The sequence below is a fragment of the Nelumbo nucifera genome, chromosome 1 (assembly GCF_055504915.1).
Source record: "Nelumbo nucifera cultivar China Antique chromosome 1, China Antique-T2T, whole genome shotgun sequence".
Classification (NCBI taxonomy): Eukaryota; Viridiplantae; Streptophyta; class Magnoliopsida; order Proteales; family Nelumbonaceae; genus Nelumbo; species Nelumbo nucifera.
Genome location: NC_142649.1, coordinates 1154165 through 1175476, shown reverse-complemented (window position 1 = coordinate 1175476; position 21312 = coordinate 1154165). Strand labels below are relative to the sequence as shown.

Here is a 21312-nt window from a genome sequence, read left to right as displayed (position 1 = left end):
CACGGATAACTCATATATGATGTATTTGATTGGAAAGGGATAGAAGTTTCCTTCTCACACATTGGTATCACGGATAACAACATGAACATATCATGGTATCGAATATGGTTCGATCGTTTGATCCGAATGCTGACAAAAAAATAAAAAGAAGATCAAAACCATTCGAACAATTAACCACCCGATTCCACGATTCGCTCATGCCCAATTAATGGATGCATGAATTAATACACACTAGAATACACAAACCGATGCAATTTGACTTAGTTACATTTAAAACACCTTCTATATGTTTTATTAAATCGGTAATCAATTGACTGACATACTGTTGTTGCCAACCACGAACAGTTTCAGCTTTCAAGGGATCAATTGAAATACACACTAGATTCTAGGCTAGGCTAGAAACTTATTGAAGAGGGCTTGGAATTTGTCCATTTCTTTGTGCGGTAGAGCCACAAATATATTCAACGCATTTTGGCCTCGCTCAATGTCAGGGAAGAATAGAATAACATCTTTCTTGTGATGGATTATAGGGCAGCAATATTTAGGCCTTCCCCAAGGATATTTCACTTCCGAAAATCCTAACTTCCACCATGAAGATATCAGGAGGTCGCAGAGTGGGTACCCTTGATACAACTCGCCCCAATCAATGGCAGACCTGATGTACTCATCTGTCATTCTGGTGGCACCCTCGAAGACCTTCTCCACCAAGCTGGAGAAGGGAGCATTCTCAAGCTCATGACAGGAGGCCATCGCATAAGCCGTAAGCACGGCATTGCCGGTGTATGATGGAGGAAGAGGTGGAGTTAGCTTTGATCGAACATCAACTGCATACAGGACTGTTGACATCTTCTCTGAAATATCATTCTGTGTTATGTCAGCAGCTGCTGCCAGAGCTTTACACCGCCACACATGAGCCGTGACGACATTGAAGCTACTACTGATACGGCTTTCCCCAACTCCAAGCTTTGCTGCCTTTTGTTTTAAGTTGTAAATGTCAGACTCGGTTAACCGGAAAATCTTGAAGTCGAGATCCTCCGGTGCAGGTGCAAATACTGGAGTATGGGACTGATCAAACTCATCAACATTGCCTTGGGGGATTTCAAGCTTCACTAGTTCTGGGTGAGAACATGTGACGCGTGGTGGGGATCTAGCTGCTAGCAGTTGACGATCATTGCAGGGCGTCAGCACAAGTGGCTTGTTATCAGTAAGAGAGGCCAGATTTTCCAAGAACAATTTGACGCTAATACCGTCGAATGTTACGTGGTTTGTACATAAACCCAACGCAAATCCACCGCATTTAAATGTTGTAACCTGCAACAAAAATAATTGACCATCTTAATTACTTACAAATCAGAACAATATTTTATTTATTTTTTTGTCTTTTTGATATCAACATTGGGAGGCTAGTGACAGTTTGAAAATTTATGATATCAACAAAGTTCGGGTAATACGGAGCAATAGGGAGCTCATATTTAGGACATCTGGGATTTATGAAAATTTTATATTTTTTTGGTTTTTATTTATGTTTTTTTTTTCATGTTTATGTGTGATTTATGAAAATATCAATTTTTGTGAGTATTATTTTATTCAGCTAAGTGATACATATCTTATAAGTGGATGAATAAATTTTGCATGGAAGAAAGTTGTCAAACATTTGGATGGAAAAAAAAAATTATTTTTTAATAATAATCTTTTATGGCACAAACACCATTATCTTATTTACTTGGGAAATAAAAGAATAAAGTTTAACTATTATATAGAAAAGATATGATAGCCAAAAAACGTCTACCAATCAACTGAAATCATAAACTTGGTAGTCAATCACGTGTTATTTATCAAAATTCATGGGTGGGTTTTGATTGCTCAAAACTCTTTCTATACCATGTCTTTTATGCATCATAGATTTTTCCAAAAGAATATGGGTAAGTGGCTTCCTAAAAAAACGAATGGGACTAGGGGTGCAAATGGATTGGATCATGATCCGATCTAATTCGAGATCGGACCCTATTTGGTCGAATTCGGGTCACACCTGATTGAATCTTCGGATCAGATCGGATAATAGGATCCGATCAGAAATCGGGTCAGATTTGGATTACCCCCTATCCGATTCGAATATACTCTAGCTCAAATCCGATCCGTTTGCATCCCTAAATGGGCCCTTAGTTCTTCTTATTAAAGAAAGATAATTGATATTATCTAGCATTCCTTCACTCAATCAAAATCAATCAATTGTTTGTTCTCCATTCCTTCAATACATTTGTGTTTAATATATTTTTAGTATTTTGGATTCTTTAGGCTGTTTTAGTTCCAATAGAAAATAAGAGAGAAAAAAGTTGAGGGAGATGGAACTAGCCCGCAAATGTTTCAATTATTTTTACTAAAAGGGTTTTTTCTCTAACATTCTTCTTGGGTCTTTCTCAAGGAAATTTTGTCCCACAAATGATTTGAAAAAGCATTACTTTGTTGAAAGAAAAACAAATAAACCGGTTTCTTGGTTGTGTACCATATATATCTTTTTTTTATTCTGGTACCTGCCCATGAGAACTCTGCCCATGCCTACCAACAATACACTACCCCCCGTGAATTGGGAACATCTCCCTCTGCATAATGCTATGCAGAGGATGAGATGTTCTCCATGTATAACTGCGATAAATGTGAGCAGAGTTCTCATGGACAGGAGATCCAGACTCTCTTTCTGGAGGTAAAAGTTAAAATTAGAAATATTTCTTAATTCTAGATTCAAAAGCATGATGAATTTCTCTAGTAGTGAGATACCATGTTTCATAAAGAATATACTATTTAAATAGATATTCTGATGAGATATTAGTTCACCTTTTTCAATTTTATTTTTAACTTTTCTATTTGAACTTTGAGCCCAATTTTTCTTTTGAAAAGAGTAAATTGCTAAACCTCCCCTGAAGTTTCTGATCATTTTTGAAACCTCTCCTGAAATTTGGTAATTGCAATCACCTCCCCTGAACTTCTTGACATAATTGCAATTAGACCCATTTTATTATAATCCTCTATTAAGAGGCATTAAAATGTCCAAAATACCCATGCAATTATTTTTGAACAAAATGCTTATTTTCCAATTTTTTTCTTCATCTCAATCGTTATTCCAAACCCTTCCAATCTCTTTTCCAAAACTGATTTATTTTTCAAACTTGCCCTTCATATCCATTGCTCAAAGGTAATTATAACTTTAAATTACTTTATTGTATTTTTTTGTTGCTCATAAATTTTGTATTGTTTTTTTTTTGTGTGTGTAGAAACCATCCTTAATAGTAATTGCATGGGTATAGTAATTCCTAAATATGAGATGAAACAAAAATATTCATGTTAGAGAATACTCTTTTAAAAAATATAAGCAGCATTTCTGAAATGTGGAAATTTGTTTTTTTACTGTGCAAATAGCTCTTACTAAAGAAAGATGAAAAAGAGGACTACGGATCTCCTGCCCACGCCTACCCACAATACACTACCCCCCGTGAATTGAGAATATCTCCCCCTAAATAATACTATGCAGAGGATGAAATGTTCTCCATATATAGCTACGATAAACATGGGCAGAATTCTCGTGAGCAGGAGATCCGGACTCGAAAAAAAGTCCTACATGCAAATAAATACACACCAATGGCTTTTAAAATGAGGCCTTCTCATGCGTAATATATTATAACCCTTTTACGCTAACAACCATGTTGACACATTAAAGATTGCTTGACCATACATAACTCCTCATTAATTATGTGCCACCAAACAAGTAACAATAGTAGGATGGTGTGAGGATGCCAGCTAGCTTAGTTAGGTAAGGTCTTGGCTAGGGGTGTCAATTGGACTGGATTTGGTCCAATCCGGTCCTGTCTAATGTGAGTCATTATAAATGAACTTGGTCCAATCCAGTCCAATGTATATTTTGGACTGGTTTAGGGACTGCCCAATCTGTTCAAATTTCTTTTAATTTAGATTGGTTTCAATTCAAATCTGGTTCTTCGACACCTATATTCTTATCTTCTATCAATGGACTAGATATTGGCTCAATCCAATATAAATTTATTATAAACGGACCAGGTCCAATCCAATATGTCATATTGGTCTATCCAAATTCAATATGTTTTATTGGTCCATCCAGTCTATCCAAATGGATTTTGATTTGAACGGATTCCAACCCAAAACCGGTCCATTGACACCCCTAGTTTTGGCTAGTTCTAGTGGAGAATTGAGATCAAATCATGCCATGGGGATTTAGGTTTGGGCATTTAAAAATGTCTAACACAACACATGTTGTGCACAGGGGTATTCTCTACCCTCCTTTCCTCATAGAATTAATGCTATTTATTTGATTAGCATGTGATAGTTTAAGGGGAAGATGTTCTCAAATCGTGGTTGTGATGTGTTGTGAGATTTGTGTGTGACATGCTCTGTGAGGAGTAAATCCAGTTTCAATTGAGATGCCATTAGTTGGTGTAAACCAGCCTTCCTATTTCTTCTAATTCTTTCCACTGCGAGCGGGTGGGAGTGGTTACTAGTTTGGGTAAGCATCCTAACCATATTGTTCGTCAGATTACCAACAATTGACATATTTGAATTCAGATTAGCTAAACGCTTTAGCTGTCCAACGTGTTGTGGAATCAATGATGAAGTTCCACACCAGTATTTAATACTCGTGTGAATCCTTATCGTTGGTTCCACAGTCTGTTGAACTGGTAAAGCATTCAACTAAACCTTGCTCGATGTATTCACACTTGATTGGACAGTGTAGCCTGTTGGAGCTGCTGTATGCCAATAAAGAGGTTGTTTGGCAAGTCTTTCTGGGTAGATTTTTCAACAGCCTAGTAGACAAGATGTGCTGAGCTCTTGGGTTCTTGTCTTTAAATATAAAGACTTTCGGGTTTGCATCATGGTCTATTCAACTGTTTTGTGAAGGCTATTTTCAGCATGGAAAGACCAAATACTTCGGTGCCATTAGGCAAGTCCTTCTTAAAAGATCTTTTGGAAGACCTGACAACTAAAAGAATATGTAAGATTTTACATTAAGATTTTAGTAACTTGAAGATCGTTTGGTTAATTAAGACACGTCTTTCCGCACAAAGACAAGTTGAAAAAAGCGAAAAGCTCAATTTGAAGCTTTTCAAAAAAAGCCCGAAATGGGTTTCCCACATATTTTCAATGTTGGAGCTTTTGATTGTTAGATCTTTTCCCATCCAAAGGGGAAAAGATCAAAATGCAAGCTGCTGGGCTTTTAAAAAGCCAACAGCCCTTGCGAAAAGACACAACAAACAGGCTTTCCGTGCGCCCGTCTATGTGTCTTTCAATATATGCAATACCAAATGAAAAAAAAACCCATTCTTTAGTCTTTTAGATAGACCAAAAAAACCCACTGAAAAAGATGCCAAACACCAAAGACTATATATAGGAAATTAGGCAGCTCAATACCTGGACGACACAGAGGGGGCTGTCATCTGCATCCAAGTTGTCCACTTTATCCATGATAAGTTGTCGAAACGCTGGGTTAGGGTAGACCAGGTCTCCGATCTCGTCCAGTGATAATTCACTGGAAGCCACCCAAAAACCTATCCCAGCGGAGTTGCAATCGATCTCTAAGCGTCGTTGTTGGGGATTAAACCTCAGCCTTCCAGCCAAGAAATCATATGGCATGAGTATCTTCTGAAATGCAGCTTCGAGTATGTCGACCACAGTTTCCGGTGGGAAATCAGGATTTGCCGGAAAAAAATGGACAGTTTCAACATTGAAGTTGAGAACTTGATCCATGTTTGAAAGGAAAAGGGACCGTCTCTCGGTTTTCTCTGGTGGGATGATCCTAGAGGAGCGTTGTCGTCTTACCTTTAGATCGGTAATGAGAGATAGTGGAGGGTTTTGGCAGTGTGTTTCCATTGATATTGAAGGGGATTGGGGAAATCTACACAGGTCGTGATTGTAACCAGTAAGCCTTCAGGATTTATAGGCCTTCCAAAGCTTAGGATATAGTGCTGTTATCACTATCAGTAGTTGAGTGACAAAAGTAGTTGAGTAATTTAATAAAAAAGCATTATAGCCCCCTCATATTATATTGCCGCCGATTTATTAGTGTGTTGTTAATGGTGAATAGAGGAAATAACTTAAAGGAGCGTTTGGTACAGTGGCCATATGTTAGGAGTGATCATGGGCTGGGCCAGGTCGGGCTTAATTCTCGGCCAATGTCACTCATATATAAAACATTACATATGTATATATTAAATGACATAACATGTATATAAATTTATTTTATACATTATATAATATAAAATATTACATATAATATGCATTATAAATGTCATGTTATAATATTTATATATAAAATATATAATATAATATAAAATAACATGTATACATATATGTACATTATACACAAAATGTGTAAGTTTAAATATATGCGGGCGGGGTTAGATTTGAAGTATTAATCCCAAGCCCGGCCCTAAAATTTGTGGGCCTGATGTGGGCCCGGGCCGGTCTGTACCGGGTTTGAAGTATTAAGCCCAAGTCCGGCCCTAAAATTTGCGGGTCTGATGTAGGCCTGGGCCCAGGCCGGGCTTGAACATAAAACCCAGGCTCAAGCCCAGAATTTCTGAACTGGGCTGAGCCGTGTTTGAAGTATTAAGCCCAAATCTGATCTTAAAATTTGCGGGCCTGATATGGGCCCGGGCCCGGGCCGGGCTGAAATAATCACCCCTACCTTATGTTGGGGTTGGGTTTTGGGTTGATCAATAGAGAATACGAGTTGCCACATCATTATAGGAGTATTATTTAAGCTAAAAAAATGCATGTGTGAGAAACATCAAATTTGATGTTTTAGGTATAAATTACAATTTTGCATTCATCAACTCAATACTTTTTCAAAATATTTTAAGTATGAAAACTCCTAACAAATTTGTTTCGATTAAAGCAATGCAATGCCAATGTGCCAAATACCTTTTTAACCACTAAAACATTAAACATAGAATACTTTCATAACCCCAAAAATCATATAAAAAGCCAAAAGAAATCAAATTTCAACCTAAATGGGATCCATTCAGGCTTTCACAGATGTGTTTCTAGGAATCCAAAACGCCACGTCGAAAAAGTCTCACCAAGGCTCCATTTACATATTTGTATTTGTACTACTTCCAAGCGGAGCCTAAAATGCAAAAAAATAAAACAGATGGTTCCTTAAAATTGTCACAAAACATCTATAATAGCAAATCAAATACATTTAGGGCACAAAATAGACTTATTTCGTCCCTTTTCCAACAAAAACTCAAAAAAAAAAAACTAAATCATCATAGCCATTTATGTCTCCATCCATGCAGCCATGCAGGAGAATATGGCCATGGGAATTAATTCATCTCCGGCCCAAAACTTGAAAGAAAGAGTAATTTTGAAGTGGACGCTACCCAATAGGATCTTCCCTCTTCTTCATATTCAGGTCCAAATTTAGGGTTCGTTTGGTTTGCAGGAATTGGGGTTTAGAATCGGAATCGGAATGGGCTATTTCAATTCCAACTGTTTGGTTGGGTGGAATCGGAATCCCATTCTCATTCCTGTTGGAATGACATTCCCCTATTTGAGGGAATGGCCATTCCCTATCCCTCCCTTGGGAATGAAATCTCATTCCTGCTGATTTTAATTCCCATTCTCATTCTCTGAACCAAACAGATTATGGGAATAGACCATTTCGATTCCAATTCCGGAGGATTTTGATTCTGATTCCGACTACGAATCAAATAGATCCTTAAAGAAGCGCAAGATCTCTATTATCATCATTCCAACTCTCAAATGTGAACAATGGGTCTGTTTGGTTCGTACTCCGAATCAGAATCAAAATCCTCCGGAATCGGAATCGAAATGATCCATTCTCATAGTCTGTTTAGTTCAAACAGGAATGAGAATGAGAATTAAAATCAACAGGAATGAGATTTCATTCCCAAAGGAGGGGCCTCAAAGGGGGGAATGCCATTCCAGCAGAAATGGGAATGGAATTCCGATTCTGTCCAACTAAATAGTTGAAATCGGAATAGCCCATTCCGATTCCGATTCCAGACCCTTATTCCCGCAAACCAAACGGGGCCGTAATGTGCTTATGTGCCACCACTCCAGTCATGAAAACATTAGCTTGGAACTGCTGGGGAGGGAGTTGTCCGTCGGCAGTTCGTCACTTGAATAAACTACTCCATCAAGTGTGACCAGATATTTTCTTTCTTTCGGAAACTCACTGTAAGGCTGATAAAGCTTTTTCTATTTTAAATAAATTTCAAAATTATCGTTATTTTGTTGTTGATTGTATGGGTTGGGCAGGTGGTTTATGGCTTAGTTGGGATGCTTCAATTTCACTTCAAGTAGTGCATCACACTTCTAAGAACTAATATTTGATTGTAATCTGGTGGATTTGGGCTTTAAAGGGTGCTTGGGTGGCCCGGCCAATTTAGGTTTAGCACCTTCAGGTAGTGACCATTCACCCATTGTGGGAAGGGGTACTTTTTTTGGGACGTGATGTAGCTTGTATTCTCTTTTCTTCTAGAGAGAGAGAGAGTTGATCTCTTTCCGTGGGGTTTCAGTGTAATTATCTTCATGTTTAATGAAAGCTTTTCTCTTATTGATAAAAAATGTACTCCATGCTTAATATAAGGGATCCAGCTTTTGACACTCATATTGCTACTTAGCTCGGACCAGCAATCTTATAGCTCGGCTCGACCATCTACCACTGTCTATTGACTTGAGCGTCAGAGTACTTACCCGGGGATAACTCCTCGGACCTCTGACATCTCCTCTCTTGATCGTAGGTCTTGAAGCGCGGCCTCGTCTTTGCAGCTCAGCCCTGCCCTGCCAGTAAAGACTATTTGGTTGTTCTCCTCAGTTTGTGCACCCCCTTGGATTTAGCAGCATCAGATTGACACCATCTGTGGAAAATGCACAAAAAGCCATTCCCGAAAATCCTTCATTCCTCACTATGCAATGAAGAAAGCGACCAAGATGCCCAAGAACCAGCCCGAACGATCAACATGCTGATCTCCGTCTCGGAAGTCTTGGCATCGTAGCCCTTCGCATAAAGAAATTCCACAGCCTCTAGCCGCGGTTGATTCAGTGCAATTCTGAGCAATGCAAGAGAAGGTCGACAAGATCTTCAAAATGATGTAGAACATAAGGATCCGCGGCACCGCCTAGCAAGACCGTCCCCCCTCATGCCTCGGTGCATACGAAGGATGATCCTTGCCTTGAGGACCCCAAAGCGCACCGAGCGGACAAGGGTGCAGCGCGGTCCAACCAAGAAAAGCAAGACACAACAAGAAGGTCAGCCCCCTCCGCCCGCTCTCATAGTAGGATGCACCAAACCATATGGATCCTCGCCAAGGAAAGGCTCGGTAAATGAACGCTACCTCACATGATCTTCGTTGCCGAGTCCAGCTCCGTGAAAGACCACACCGCGCACCCCAAGAAGGAAAGGGCAATGCACACCGCAGTCCCAGACCATAGTGATAACGAGAAGCACGATGCTGGTAGTAGATCCGCCCATGCAACCAACTGTACCCACTGCCAAGGAACCTCCCTTCACCCAGGAGATTGTGGACGAGGTACTTCCCACAGGATGGCGGGCACCTCAACTTGATAAGTACGACAGAAACACTGATTCTGCCGACCACATCAAGGCACTGAAGGCTCAGTTAATGTTGCACGGATCTTCCAAGGGCCTGATGTGTAAAGCCCTGGTGGTCACCCTCACAGGTCCAGCTCTAACCTGGAATTCCTCTCTGCCTCCAACACTCAATAGCATCATGCGAGCAGTTGGAAACTCAGTTCCGTGCATAATTCACAGTGAGTCAAAAGCATTGTAAGACCTTAGCCAGCCTCATGCAGGTACGACAGAGGAAAAACGTGTCCCTTAGGGACTACCTAGCGAGATTCAACAAGGAGGCGCTATAGGTAAGGAACCTGAACCAGTTTGTGGCTGTCACCACTATTCAACACGGCCTCCGCTCATCCCCATTCAACTTCTCCATCTCCAAGAACCCTCCGCAAACCCTGGCTGCGCTGATGAGCCATGTGCAGAAGTATATCAACGTAGAAGAAGTGCAAACATAGCTGCGAGACGAGGAAGAGAAGCCCAACAAGAAGAGGAGAGATATTGAGGAGCGGAAGTCAGAAAGATCAGACCGGGACCATAAGAGGCGAGACCGCCAAGTAGACCATAGACCATAGACACCCCCGCCGACCTATCAGAACATCACGCCGCTCAATATGCTGTAATCTGAAGTCCTAATGCAAATCCGCGACCGCAATTACGTTCGTTGGCCTGAGAAGATGAAAACGCAAAGCAACAAAAGGAACCACAACAGGTATTGCAAGTTCCATAGAGATCATGGTCCCGACACGGAGAGCTGCTTTGACATGCACAACCACATTGAAGACCTAATCAGGCACGAATACCTTGACAAGTTCATCGAAAAGAGCGAGAAGCTGGCACAGGAGGAACAATGCATGGAGGATGCTCGACCACCGCCCCGAACACCCTGCTTGTGTGATCCACATCATATTAGGTGGAATTTCCACAGGAGGGGAGAGTAGCTCGGGGCGCAAGAAGTATGCGCGACTATGCGAGATCGACAACCAGGGGGCACAAGAAGAAGTGGCCAATCTATCACATTCACCGATGATGACGCAAGATGCAACCTAGCTAGTTTAGAAATGCGACAGTTGTCAACGACATTCCAATCTCCATCACCAGCCTGCAGTCCCCCAGAAGCCGATCACCAGCCCATGGCCATTCACACAGTGGGGGATGGACATCCTCGATCCCTTCCCCACCGCGGTTGCTCAGAAAAAGTTCCTCCTGGTGGCGGTGGATTACTTCACCAAATGGGTGGAAGCCAAAGTTGTGGCACACATTACTATGCACAATGCCTGAAACTTTTTCTGGCAAATTGTCTACCGATTTGGTATTCCGCACGTCCTCATCACAGACAACGGGACATAGTTCACTGACGGAAAGTTCGAGGCCCTCTGCTCCGACTTGAAGATCGATCATCGGACCACTGCTATACACCGACCCCAGAGCAATGGGCAAACCAAGGTAACCAACCGAACCTTATTGCATGGCCTAAATACTCGGTTAGACCAAGCCAAGGGGAGGTGGGTTGAGGAACTGCCGAGCATACTTTAGGCATACAGGGCTACTCTGCGGACAACAACCGGAGAAACACCCTTTAGCCTAACCTACGGAGCTGAAGCTATGGTGCCTGTAGAGATTGGCTCTCCAACCGTCGGGACCGACCCCTTTGATGAGGACTAGAACGACGAGGACCTCCGTGTAGAGTTAGACCCGATTGAGGAAGCCCGGGACCAAACACATGTCAAGATGGTAACACAGCAGCAGAGGATGGCGAAATACTACGACACCAAGGTCAGAAGACGCGAGTTCAAGACAGGTGACCTCGTCCTCTGCAAAGTCATAGTGCCCACGCTCGAGGAAGGCAAGCTCGGACCAAACTGGGAAGGGCCATACAGAGTCACCAAAGTTTATGGTCCAATCTCCTACAGGCTCGAAGACCTTGATGGCCGACCAATATTGTGGAGTTGGAACACAGGAAACCTTTGGATGTACTATCAATGATTCGATGATAATAAAGAGCACCTTGTTCAAGCAAAGTGTTGATTTCCCGACACACCACATGCATGCACACTACACAACACACACCATTGCACGAGCACCGCGCTACATGACTAAGCTACACGACCACGCTACACGACCGTGCTACACAACAGAGCTACACGACTGCGCTATACGACCGCGCTACATGACCATGTTACGCGACCAAGCAACACATGTGTAGCTTAGTACAACTCACTGACTTGAGTGACCTCTGAACGACTCGTGCCTACAACGCATAGCTCGGCAGCGTATTGCCGACCAACCTGATTCGGCTGACCTCCGAATGGCCTGAGCCCACAACGCATAGCTCGACAGCGTATTGCTGACCAACCTGACTCAACTGACCTCCGAATGGCCCGAGCCTACAACGCATAGCTCGGCAGCGTATTGCCCACCAACTTGACTCGGCTGCCCACGGCCTGAGCCTAAATCGGAGAAGAATGCCCCCGCCCATCAAGGCCTGAGGATGGTCAATCAAATTCCACTCACCTACCGACTAAGTCGGTCAAAGCTAGCCGAGCAACGACTATCCCTCGAAGGGCTCCAAAGTCTCCCGAGACCGAAAACTGAGCATCCCACAGATGAGAGATCGGAATGCACTCCCGCTTCGCCAGTCGGAGGCTGAAGATCTCGGCCAACTTAAACCTCGGCCAAGGCAAGGCCGAGGGACCAAAAAAAAAAGATGGTTGCACACAAGTTTAGAAGCAGAGAAATTTCATGAAGTTAAATAGCCAGTACAATAGATGAAAGCTTGACATATCGAGCCATTACAAGAGCAATAAAAAAAAGAGAGATAAAGGAACCCACAACAGTTCAATCCGTGGAAGGGAGATTGGTTTCCTCATCATCTCCATCTTCATCATCATCGCCACCTCTGCCTTCCTCATCAATAAGTTTATCCGAGGCCGGGGACGTTTCGTCGTCGTAGGCCTCCCAAGTCTTTGCAAGACTGGCTAGCTCGGGACTATGGCGCAGTGCTCTCCGCTGGAAGACGTTGAAATGTGCTTAAAACAACGAACACAAGTACGAGCTTACTTGAGCCGTAACCCGAATAAGTGAGCACTCTAATGTGTTGCTCCCATTACTCCCAGCCTCTTCGGTGATGTAGGCCGTCATCATCCCGCGGAGCAACTGCTCGAGAACTCCGGGGGTCTCTAGACCATCCCGACTGCGGACCGTCCAATGCGGCATATCGATGTTCAAGCTACTGCTCCCAACCTCAACCTATGGAGGGAAGGCGGCCTGGCGAGCTTCACCGGGTTCCACGACCACGACGTTGTCTCACCCAAAATTATTACCCTTGGCTACGCGGTCGTTGAAGTGTAGCTTTAGGTGTCGAATCCACAAAGATGCTGATTAAACCAACAAAAGGAGTTATCGCTAAGAGTGAATAACCTAGAAAAAATGATTTTCTAAAAATAAAAAGAAGAGCAAAAATATTTGAATAAAAGTAACGATGATTAAATGATGAAAAGTAGTTTGTGATGAACAAGGCTTCCAAATTCACTTGATCGATTTGCTTAGCTGGTATCAACTTTGATTCATATTTATTACTCAATTGCAAGTTTCAAATCCCAAACAAACAATCGAAAAATATAACTTTGAAACCAACGACAAGAACAAAAGCATTTGTTCTAAGAGAATTAATTTTCGATGAAGAACATAATGATCTATTCTTACAAGCTACCCAAGAACGATAACTTATCAGATTGATAGTATTGCAGTCAAGGATCAACTCATAAAATAAATCTACCCAATCAATTATTTTCTAACAAATTGCACATAAAAAGAGCATGACTAATATTATATGGAAATTGAAGAATATAATTTCAGGGTTTATCAAAATAATAAAAGAAATCTGTCAAGAATAAAATTAAACATTGAAATCTCTCAAGGAATCAAAGTAAAATAACAAGTAAAACTCATCGATCAAGATCCTCCCTAGCCTTGTTGAAGCTTTAGCCGTGTTTGGATGTCATTCTCTCATCTTCTCCTCTTTGAAAAACTGAGAGAATAATGCCAAAATAACCTCTGCAAGTCGTCCCCCTTTTAGGTTAGATTTTTCCTTTTGATTGTGGTGCTAGGCTCCACAATCTGCTCAACCCAGATCCGCTTCTTATCCCCCAAGTTTTACCTAGATAGAGATTTATTTAGAAAAATCTATCAACAGATGAATTATAGCTCTATCTCTTAGCTATCCATAGCCTCAAGAATCACCGAATTTCAACATCTGTAAAGAAAGATATGCCCAAAATACTGGACTCTATTCAGAGTAAACGGGAAACGAATCAGCACTCATACTTGGGCCATGGAACTTTGGTTTGGGTTTCTTGGACCTATGTTTGGGATTTCCTCCATTCAATTATTAATTATTTTAGCATAAAAATTGCACAAATAATAAAATTAATATTTATAAAATTATTATGGAGAAATATTACTTTTAAACTCTTTATTTTACAAATGTCAATTGTTGAGCACACTTTAGATTTGCATTTTCACGCTTTCGTCAAACGTCCTCATCGTCGTTCCCCTACTGCCGAGCTCTCTTTTGCTGACGAGTCCGATGCTTAAGTTAGCGAATGTGTAGGAGTAATCTTTGAGAATGTAAGGGAGCTCGAGAGTATTAGTGTGCATACCTTTCTGGGTGGATCTAAATGTCTTATATAGGCTCTTGGAGTCAGGTAACTGTCTTGAACTCTTTGTGGATTTGTTTCCTTATTTTCAGGCGCATTAAGGTGTCTGTTGCTAGATTTGCACAGCAGTTACAGGTCGCCCGTGAGTCCTGCGGCATACGGTTTGACGAGTTGTTCCTATAGTCGCGGTAACGGTGTTCGAGTAGGCGTGGCACGCGGGACGGTTTCGTGTGAGTTGGTGGGGCGAGCTCGCTCCAACTCGGCCGCATATCTAATGCTGACTGCCACTTGTTACTTTGGTAAGCTGCTTTGCTATGCTGGGTGTTGTGTTATCAGTAGCGTCCTCGCGTCGATAATTGTGTGGGGTGACCAAAATGCCCCTCATCTATTGCCCTCCACTCTCGAGTCACTGCTTAGTAGATGAAGAGAGTAGAATCTCTTTAGGGCTTTTTGGGTCAGCTTTCCTCAACCGTCGATTCGGCTTGGTCTGCTCTCGTATTCGGTTTGGCTTGTCCAGTTCGGCCTGATTGAGATGCTCCGAACTAATTTCACTAAGCCAGTTCACTGACTTGGCGCTAGTGTTGTCCGGAAGCCATATGTCATTGTACAATTCGGAGGACCAAATTTCCCCTCATCAATTGCCCCCCACTCTCGAGCCAGCGTTAGCTCGGTGAAGAGAGTAACTCTCAGAAAGGGTAATTGGTCCGGCTGGTTTGCTTTATTAGTTCGGCGTAGGCATTGTAGATATGGTAGTGCAAGGGCTGTTCGCCTACTACCACGTAGCGAGATACTTGTCGTTCTATGAGCTGAGCTGCGTTTCATTCTCTTGGCGATACGCTTTGTCAAAGGTTGGATCTATCTAGATTGGCTATGTAAAATATCTTTTGTAGAGCTGCTTACCTACTATCACATAGCGGGTTTTTTGTAGTAATATCTTTTGTAGAGCTGCTCGCCTACTATTACGTAACGAGCTGTTTGTGGGAATTGGAACAGGAGAGCGTACTACAACTTTGTAACGTAAGGTCCATATAGCATCAACCTAGCTCTGCTTCTGCCTTGGTGGGATGAGCCGTTTACGTGAAGTATCTAGGGCTCCCTGTCCCATCTCGCTATCTCGTGAGGAGGGGGCGCCACACTGGATGAGGCTTCTGCTTTTGGCTCTATCTATCCGAGCGATTGCGAGCTGAAGGTACATTCGGCAAAGAAGTTTGCTAGGACTTGCGCTTTTATTGCTACGTGCGATTCAAACCAGATATCATTTTTACTGAGCTCGATTGCCCATTTAGTGAGTCTTCCCGAGGTGGTGACCTGCTTTTTCTTTGTGGTAAGCTGTTGTGCACTTCTCTTTGTGACGAGCTGTTGCGCCTGCTCCGAGGTGACCTGCTTTTTCTTCGTGATGAGTTGTTGTAACTGCTCTGAGGCAACCCCTTCTCTTTGTGACGAGCTGTTGCGCTTGCTCTGAGGCGACCTGCTTCTCTTTGTGACAAGCTATTGCTTGTCCCTTCCTTGTTGTATGCTTTACCTCTTGATGCTTCCCTGGTTGGAGCGGGCTGGCTTCTTTTTTTTTAGCACGTTGATTATGCCTTCTACACCTTTTCTTGGTCCTCGTGGATGAGTTGGCGAACTCAATTCTGATAGGAGCCATAGCTCGACTCTCCACTGGTAGTTGGTTGTTAACGAGGGTTGTGTTGTCAATGGGAGGTTGGTTGTTCAGGTTGTTCTACCATTGATTGTTCTACTACTGATTGTTCTCCCATATCTACATCTAATTGTCACCGGGGGTGGGGGGTATGAATGAAAATAAGCAAACAACTCCACAAAGAGCTCAAGACAGTTACCTAAGTCCAGGAGCCTGTATAAGACGCTTAGATCCACCTAGAAAGGTATGCACACTAATACTCTAAAGATTCCTTACATTCTCAGAGATTACTCTTACACATTCGTTGATTTAAGCATCGGTGTGCCCTCCCCGGGTAAGAGCTACCCGGGCACTCTCACCTTCTTCTCTTTTTACAGCTTGCTTCAGCTCGGATACGCAACTCGCAACTCATCCACGTAGCTCGTTCACACAGCTCAACCTAGCCAGATTGCTGCCAGTTGGAGTCCGAGTCACTGCACATGAGGGAGCGTCTAGATTGTGCATCATCTATTGGTGGGACCATTTTTGGCTTCACCAATTGGCATTGTTTGTGGAAAACATAGCAAAAAGACTGTGTTCCCTTTCATTCATCTCTTTATCTCTCTCATTTTACTCAAAGAAACATTTAAATGGCATCTTCCGGCAACCCTTTCGCCAACAATGTCAATGGCCAAGTGTCAAAAATCACAATAGGCCAAATCTACCACTAGCCGATGTGCAAGAAACTATGAACATGCCACGCCCATCTCCAATTGTGGATCCCGTGGCACCTCCCACAGTGGTGGACATACAACAGTTTAACGACTTGGTACGATGTGTGCACATCATGACCGAGCAGATGCGGTCATGGGAAAACAGATTTGTCTTTATTGTTGGGAAGCAACAACAACCATTCCAACAACAACAACAACAAGCTGAACAACATCAACAACTACAACAGTATCAAAAACAACAGTAGTATCAACAACAACAATACTATCAACAACCCCAGTAGCATCAACGGCAACAATAGTAGTAGTGTCAGCAACAACAGCAATACCATCAACAACGCCCCATGGTACTAGATCAGCCAACTCTACGAGACGGTCAGCAAGTACCGCGAGGCAGTCAGCTTTGCAACAATCATCAGAAACCTCCTAACAACCAATAATTCCCTTTACACAATAATAACTTGAATCGTGAGGACCCACCTCACCCATGAGGACCCACCTTTAGATGATGGATAGGGAAGATGCGGCAGTCTAGAATGAGCCGGTACCCGTAGAAAGCCAATCAGAAGCTCCTGTCCAGTCCAATCCATTTAGCTCCACTAAATGTACTAAAAGGAAGAACAAGCGCTAAGTTCTCACCTTCTACAAACGATGAGTTTTCACCTTTTAATTTTCGTTTCTATTAACTCAATGACATTTTTGAGCAACACTAACATAAAGAATGAAGAATCAATCACTGAAGGGCAAGAACATTCGTACCTCCCTGTGACAATTAGATGTAGATATGGGAGAACAATCAGTGGTAGAGCGACCCGAACAACCAGCCTCCCATTGATAACACGACCCTCGTTAACAACCAACTACAGGTGGAGAGCCAAGCTATGGCTCCTATCAGAACTAAGTTCGCCAACTCATCCGCGGGGACCAAGAAAAGGTGTAGAAGGTGTACTCAATGTGCTAAAAAAGAAAGAAGCCAACCCACTCTGACCAGGGAAGCATAAAGAGGTAAAACATACAACAAGGAAGGGACAAGAAACAACTCGTCACAATGAGAAGCGGGTCACCTCAGAGCAGGTGCAACATCTCGTCACAAAGAGAAGTAGGTCACCTCAGAGCAGGTGCAACAGTTCATCACGAAGAAAAAGTAGGTCACCTTGGAGCAGGTGCAACAACTCGTCACAAAGAGAAGCAGGTCGCCTTGTAGTAGGCGCAACAACTCGTCACTAAGAGAAGCAGGTCGCCTCAGAGCAGGTTCAACCGCTCATCACAAAGAGAAGTAGGTTACCTCGAAGTAGGCTTAACAGCTCGCCACAAAGAAAAAGCAGGTCACCACCTCGGGAAGAGTCACTAAATGGGCAATCGAGCTTAGTAAATATGATATCCAATTCGAATTGCTCGCAACTATAAAAGTTTAAGTTCTAGTAGATTTCCTTGCTGAGTGTACCTTCAGCTTGCAATCGCCCGTATAGATAGAGCCAAAAGTAGAAGCCTCATCCAGCGCCCCCCCCTGCAAGATAGCGAGCTGGGACAAGGAGCCCTAGATACTTCACGTAAATGGATCATCGTACCGGGGCAGAAGCGGAGTTGGGTTGATGCTATATGGACCTTATGTTACAAAGCTGTAGTGCGTGCTCCTGTTTTCGTTCTGACAAATAGCTCGTTATGTGATAGTAGGCGAGCAGCTCTATAGAAGATATTTTACAGAGCCGAACTGGATATATCCAACCTTCGACAAAGCGTATCGCCAAGAAAATGAAACGTAGCTTGGCTCATATAACAACAAGTAGCTCTCCACGTGATAGTAGGCGAGCAACTCTTACACTACCATATCTACAATGCCTACACTGAACTAATAAAGCAAACCAGCCAGACCAATTACCCTTTCTGAGAGTTACTCTCTTCGCCGAGCTAACGCTTGCTCGAGAGTGGAGGCAATTGATGAGGGGAAATTTGGTCATCCGAATCGTACAACGACATATGGCTTCCGAATGACACCTCAGCGCCAAGTCAGCGAAGTGGCTCAATGTAATTAGCTCAGAGCATCTCAACCAGGTCAAATCGGACAAGCCAAACTGGCTGTGAGAGCAAACCAAACTGAATCAATGGTTGAGGCAAGCTGACCCAAAATGCCCTAAAGAGCATCTACTCTATTTGTCTTCTAAGTAGTGACTCGAGAGTGGGGGGCAATTGATGAGGGGCATTTTGGTCACCCCATACAATTATCGACACGTGGGCGTTAGTGATAATGCAGTGCCCAGCATAGCAGAGTAGCTCGCCAAAGTGACATGTGGCAGTCAGCATCAGGTACGCGGCCGAGCTGGAGCGAGCTCGCCCCACCAGCTCGTTCGAAACCGTCCCGTGCGCCGTGCCCACTCGAACACCGTTATCGTGACTACAGGAACATCTCATCGAATTGTACACTGCAGGACTCGTGGGCGGCCTATAATTGCCGCGCAAATCTAGCAACTGACACTTTAATACCCCTAGAAATAAGGAAACAACTCCACAAAGAGCTCAAGACAGTTAGATGAGTCCAGGAGCCTATATAAGATGTTTAGGTCATGGACAGGGGGTATGGATGTTCTTTCCCCCCTGTGATTGATTCTTGATTCTTTATGTTAGTGTTGCTCAAAAATGTCATTGAGTTAATAGAAACGGAAATTAAAAGGTGAAAACTCGACTTTCTAGAATGTGAGAACTTAGCGTTTGTTTTTTCTTTTAGTACATTTAGTGGAGCTAACTGGATTGGACACGACAGGAGCTTCTACTTGGCTTTCTATGGTTACTTGCTCATTCCGGACCGCCGCATCTTCCCATAGACGACACCTATTGATGAAGCCAAAAATGGTCACACCAATAGATGATGCACAATCTGGACGCTCCCTTGTGTGTTGTGACTCGGACTCCTATTAGCAGCAATCTGACTGGGTTGAGTTGTGTGGACGAGCTGCGTGGATGCTCTGCGAGTTGGGTATTTGAGCTGAAGCAAGCTGTAAAAAGAGAAGAAGGTGAGAGTGCCCGGGTAGCTTTTACCCAGGGAGGGAACTCCGATTCTTAAGTCAGCGAATGTGTAGGAGTAATCTCTAAGAATGTAAGGGAGCTTGATAGTGTCAGTGTGCATACCTTTCAGGGTGGATCTAAACGTCTTATATAGGCTCTTGGACTCAAGTAACTGTCTTGAGCTCTTTGTGGAGTTGTTTCCTTATTTTTAGGCGTAAGGTGTCAGTTGCTAGATTTGCACGGTAGTTATAGGTCACCTGCGAGTCCTGCGGCGTACTGTTCGACAAGCTGTTCCTGTAGTCGTGGTAATGGTGTTCGAGTGGGCGTGACGCATGGGACGATTTCGGGCATGCTGGTGTGGCGAGCTCGCTCCAGCTCGGCCGCGTACCTAATGTTGACTGCTACATGTCACTTTAGCGGGCTACTCTTCTATGCTGGGCGCTACGTTATCACCAACCTCCACGTGTCGATAATTGTGTGGGGTGACCAAAATGCCCCTCATCAATTGCCCCCCACTCTCGAGTCACTACTTAGTAGACGAAGAGAGTAGAAGATCTTTAGGGCATTTTGGGTCGGCTTGCCTTGATCGTTGGTTCAGCTTGGTTTGCTCTCGCAGCCGATTCGGCCTGGTTGAGATGCAACAAACTAATTTCACTGAGCTAGTTCATTGACTTGGCGCTGAGGTGTCATTCAGAAGCCATATGTCATTGTACAATTCAGAGGACCAAATTTTCCCTCATCAAGTGTGATACAAACAAAACGTGGTGGTGCTCATTTATTTATGTACCTCCAAACAAGAGTAAACAAAGGCTTGTTTGGAATTGGATTAAAGATATTACTACTAATATCATGGGTCTATGGTGTTTAATTGGAGATTTTAACAATTTTAAATCAATTGAGAATAAGTTAGGAGGTAGGGAGCCTCTTCCAAGTCAAATTCAAAATTTTAATCAATTTCTGAATGGTTGTAATCTTATGGAGCTTAAAATGAAGGGTAATCACTTCACCTAGAAAAACAAAAATACTTGGGAAAGAATTGACTGGGTATTTGTAAATGGAGATTGGAGACTCTTATTCCCTAATGCTTCTCTATCTAACTTACCGTTCTTTGCATCAGACCATTCACCCCTCTTTTTGCATACGAGTTTGATGAATTTTTTTGGTCCCAAACGTTTCAAATTCGAAGCTATGTGGTGTATGGGTCCAAATATCTCTGAGGTTGTTGGTTGAGGTTGGAACATTGATGTTAATGGTTCTAAAGTGATCAAGTTTATAAAAAAGAGAAACAACCTTGCAAAAGAGCTAAGAAAATGGAGCAAAGTTCATTATGGCAACACCTTGGAAAAGAAGAAAAATCTAGTTAGTAGAATAAATCAAGTTTGAAAAGACATTTATGAAAATCCAAATAATATCTCCTTATTAAATCTTGAAAATGCTCTTCAAAAACAACTTGATAAACTATTGGAAAGGGATGAGGCTTATTGAGCTCTAAGAGCAAGAATAGACTGGCTCAATTTGGGAGACAGGAACAATAAATTCTTTCATACAATGGCTACTGTTACAAAACATCGAAATAGAATTGTTAAAATAAAAAATGACGAGGGAGTTTAGATTAGTGACCAACCAGGAATTTCATCTCACTTCACAGAAGAGTTTAGGCAAATGTTCAAATCA

The 21312-nt window shown here is 42.7% G+C and overlaps 1 protein-coding gene across 1 annotated transcript; it reads right to left on the bottom strand.

The window, feature by feature from the left end:
• Positions 1 to 264: 264 nt before the first annotated feature.
• On the bottom strand, positions 265 to 5948 carry LOC104586094 (acyltransferase GLAUCE). Its single transcript, XM_010243219.2, has 2 exons — positions 5434 to 5948; positions 265 to 1311 (listed from the first exon to the last, which is right to left on the bottom strand). The coding sequence occupies exons 1-2, from the start codon at positions 5890 to 5892 to the stop codon at positions 391 to 393; spliced, it is 1380 nt and encodes a 459-aa protein (XP_010241521.1). The 5' UTR covers positions 5893 to 5948; the 3' UTR covers positions 265 to 390.
• Between the last annotated feature and the right edge of the window lie 15364 nt (positions 5949 to 21312).

Excerpts from the sequence above, each read along its gene's own strand:
- LOC104586094 (XM_010243219.2), bottom strand. The coding sequence starts at position 5,892 with ATGGAAACACACTGCCAAAACCCTCCACTATCTCTCATTACCGATCTA. Across the intron at positions 1,312-5,433 it reads GCCCCCTCTGTGTCGTCCAG|GTTACAACATTTAAATGCGG; the intron begins GTATTGAGCTGC and ends TTTTTGTTGCAG.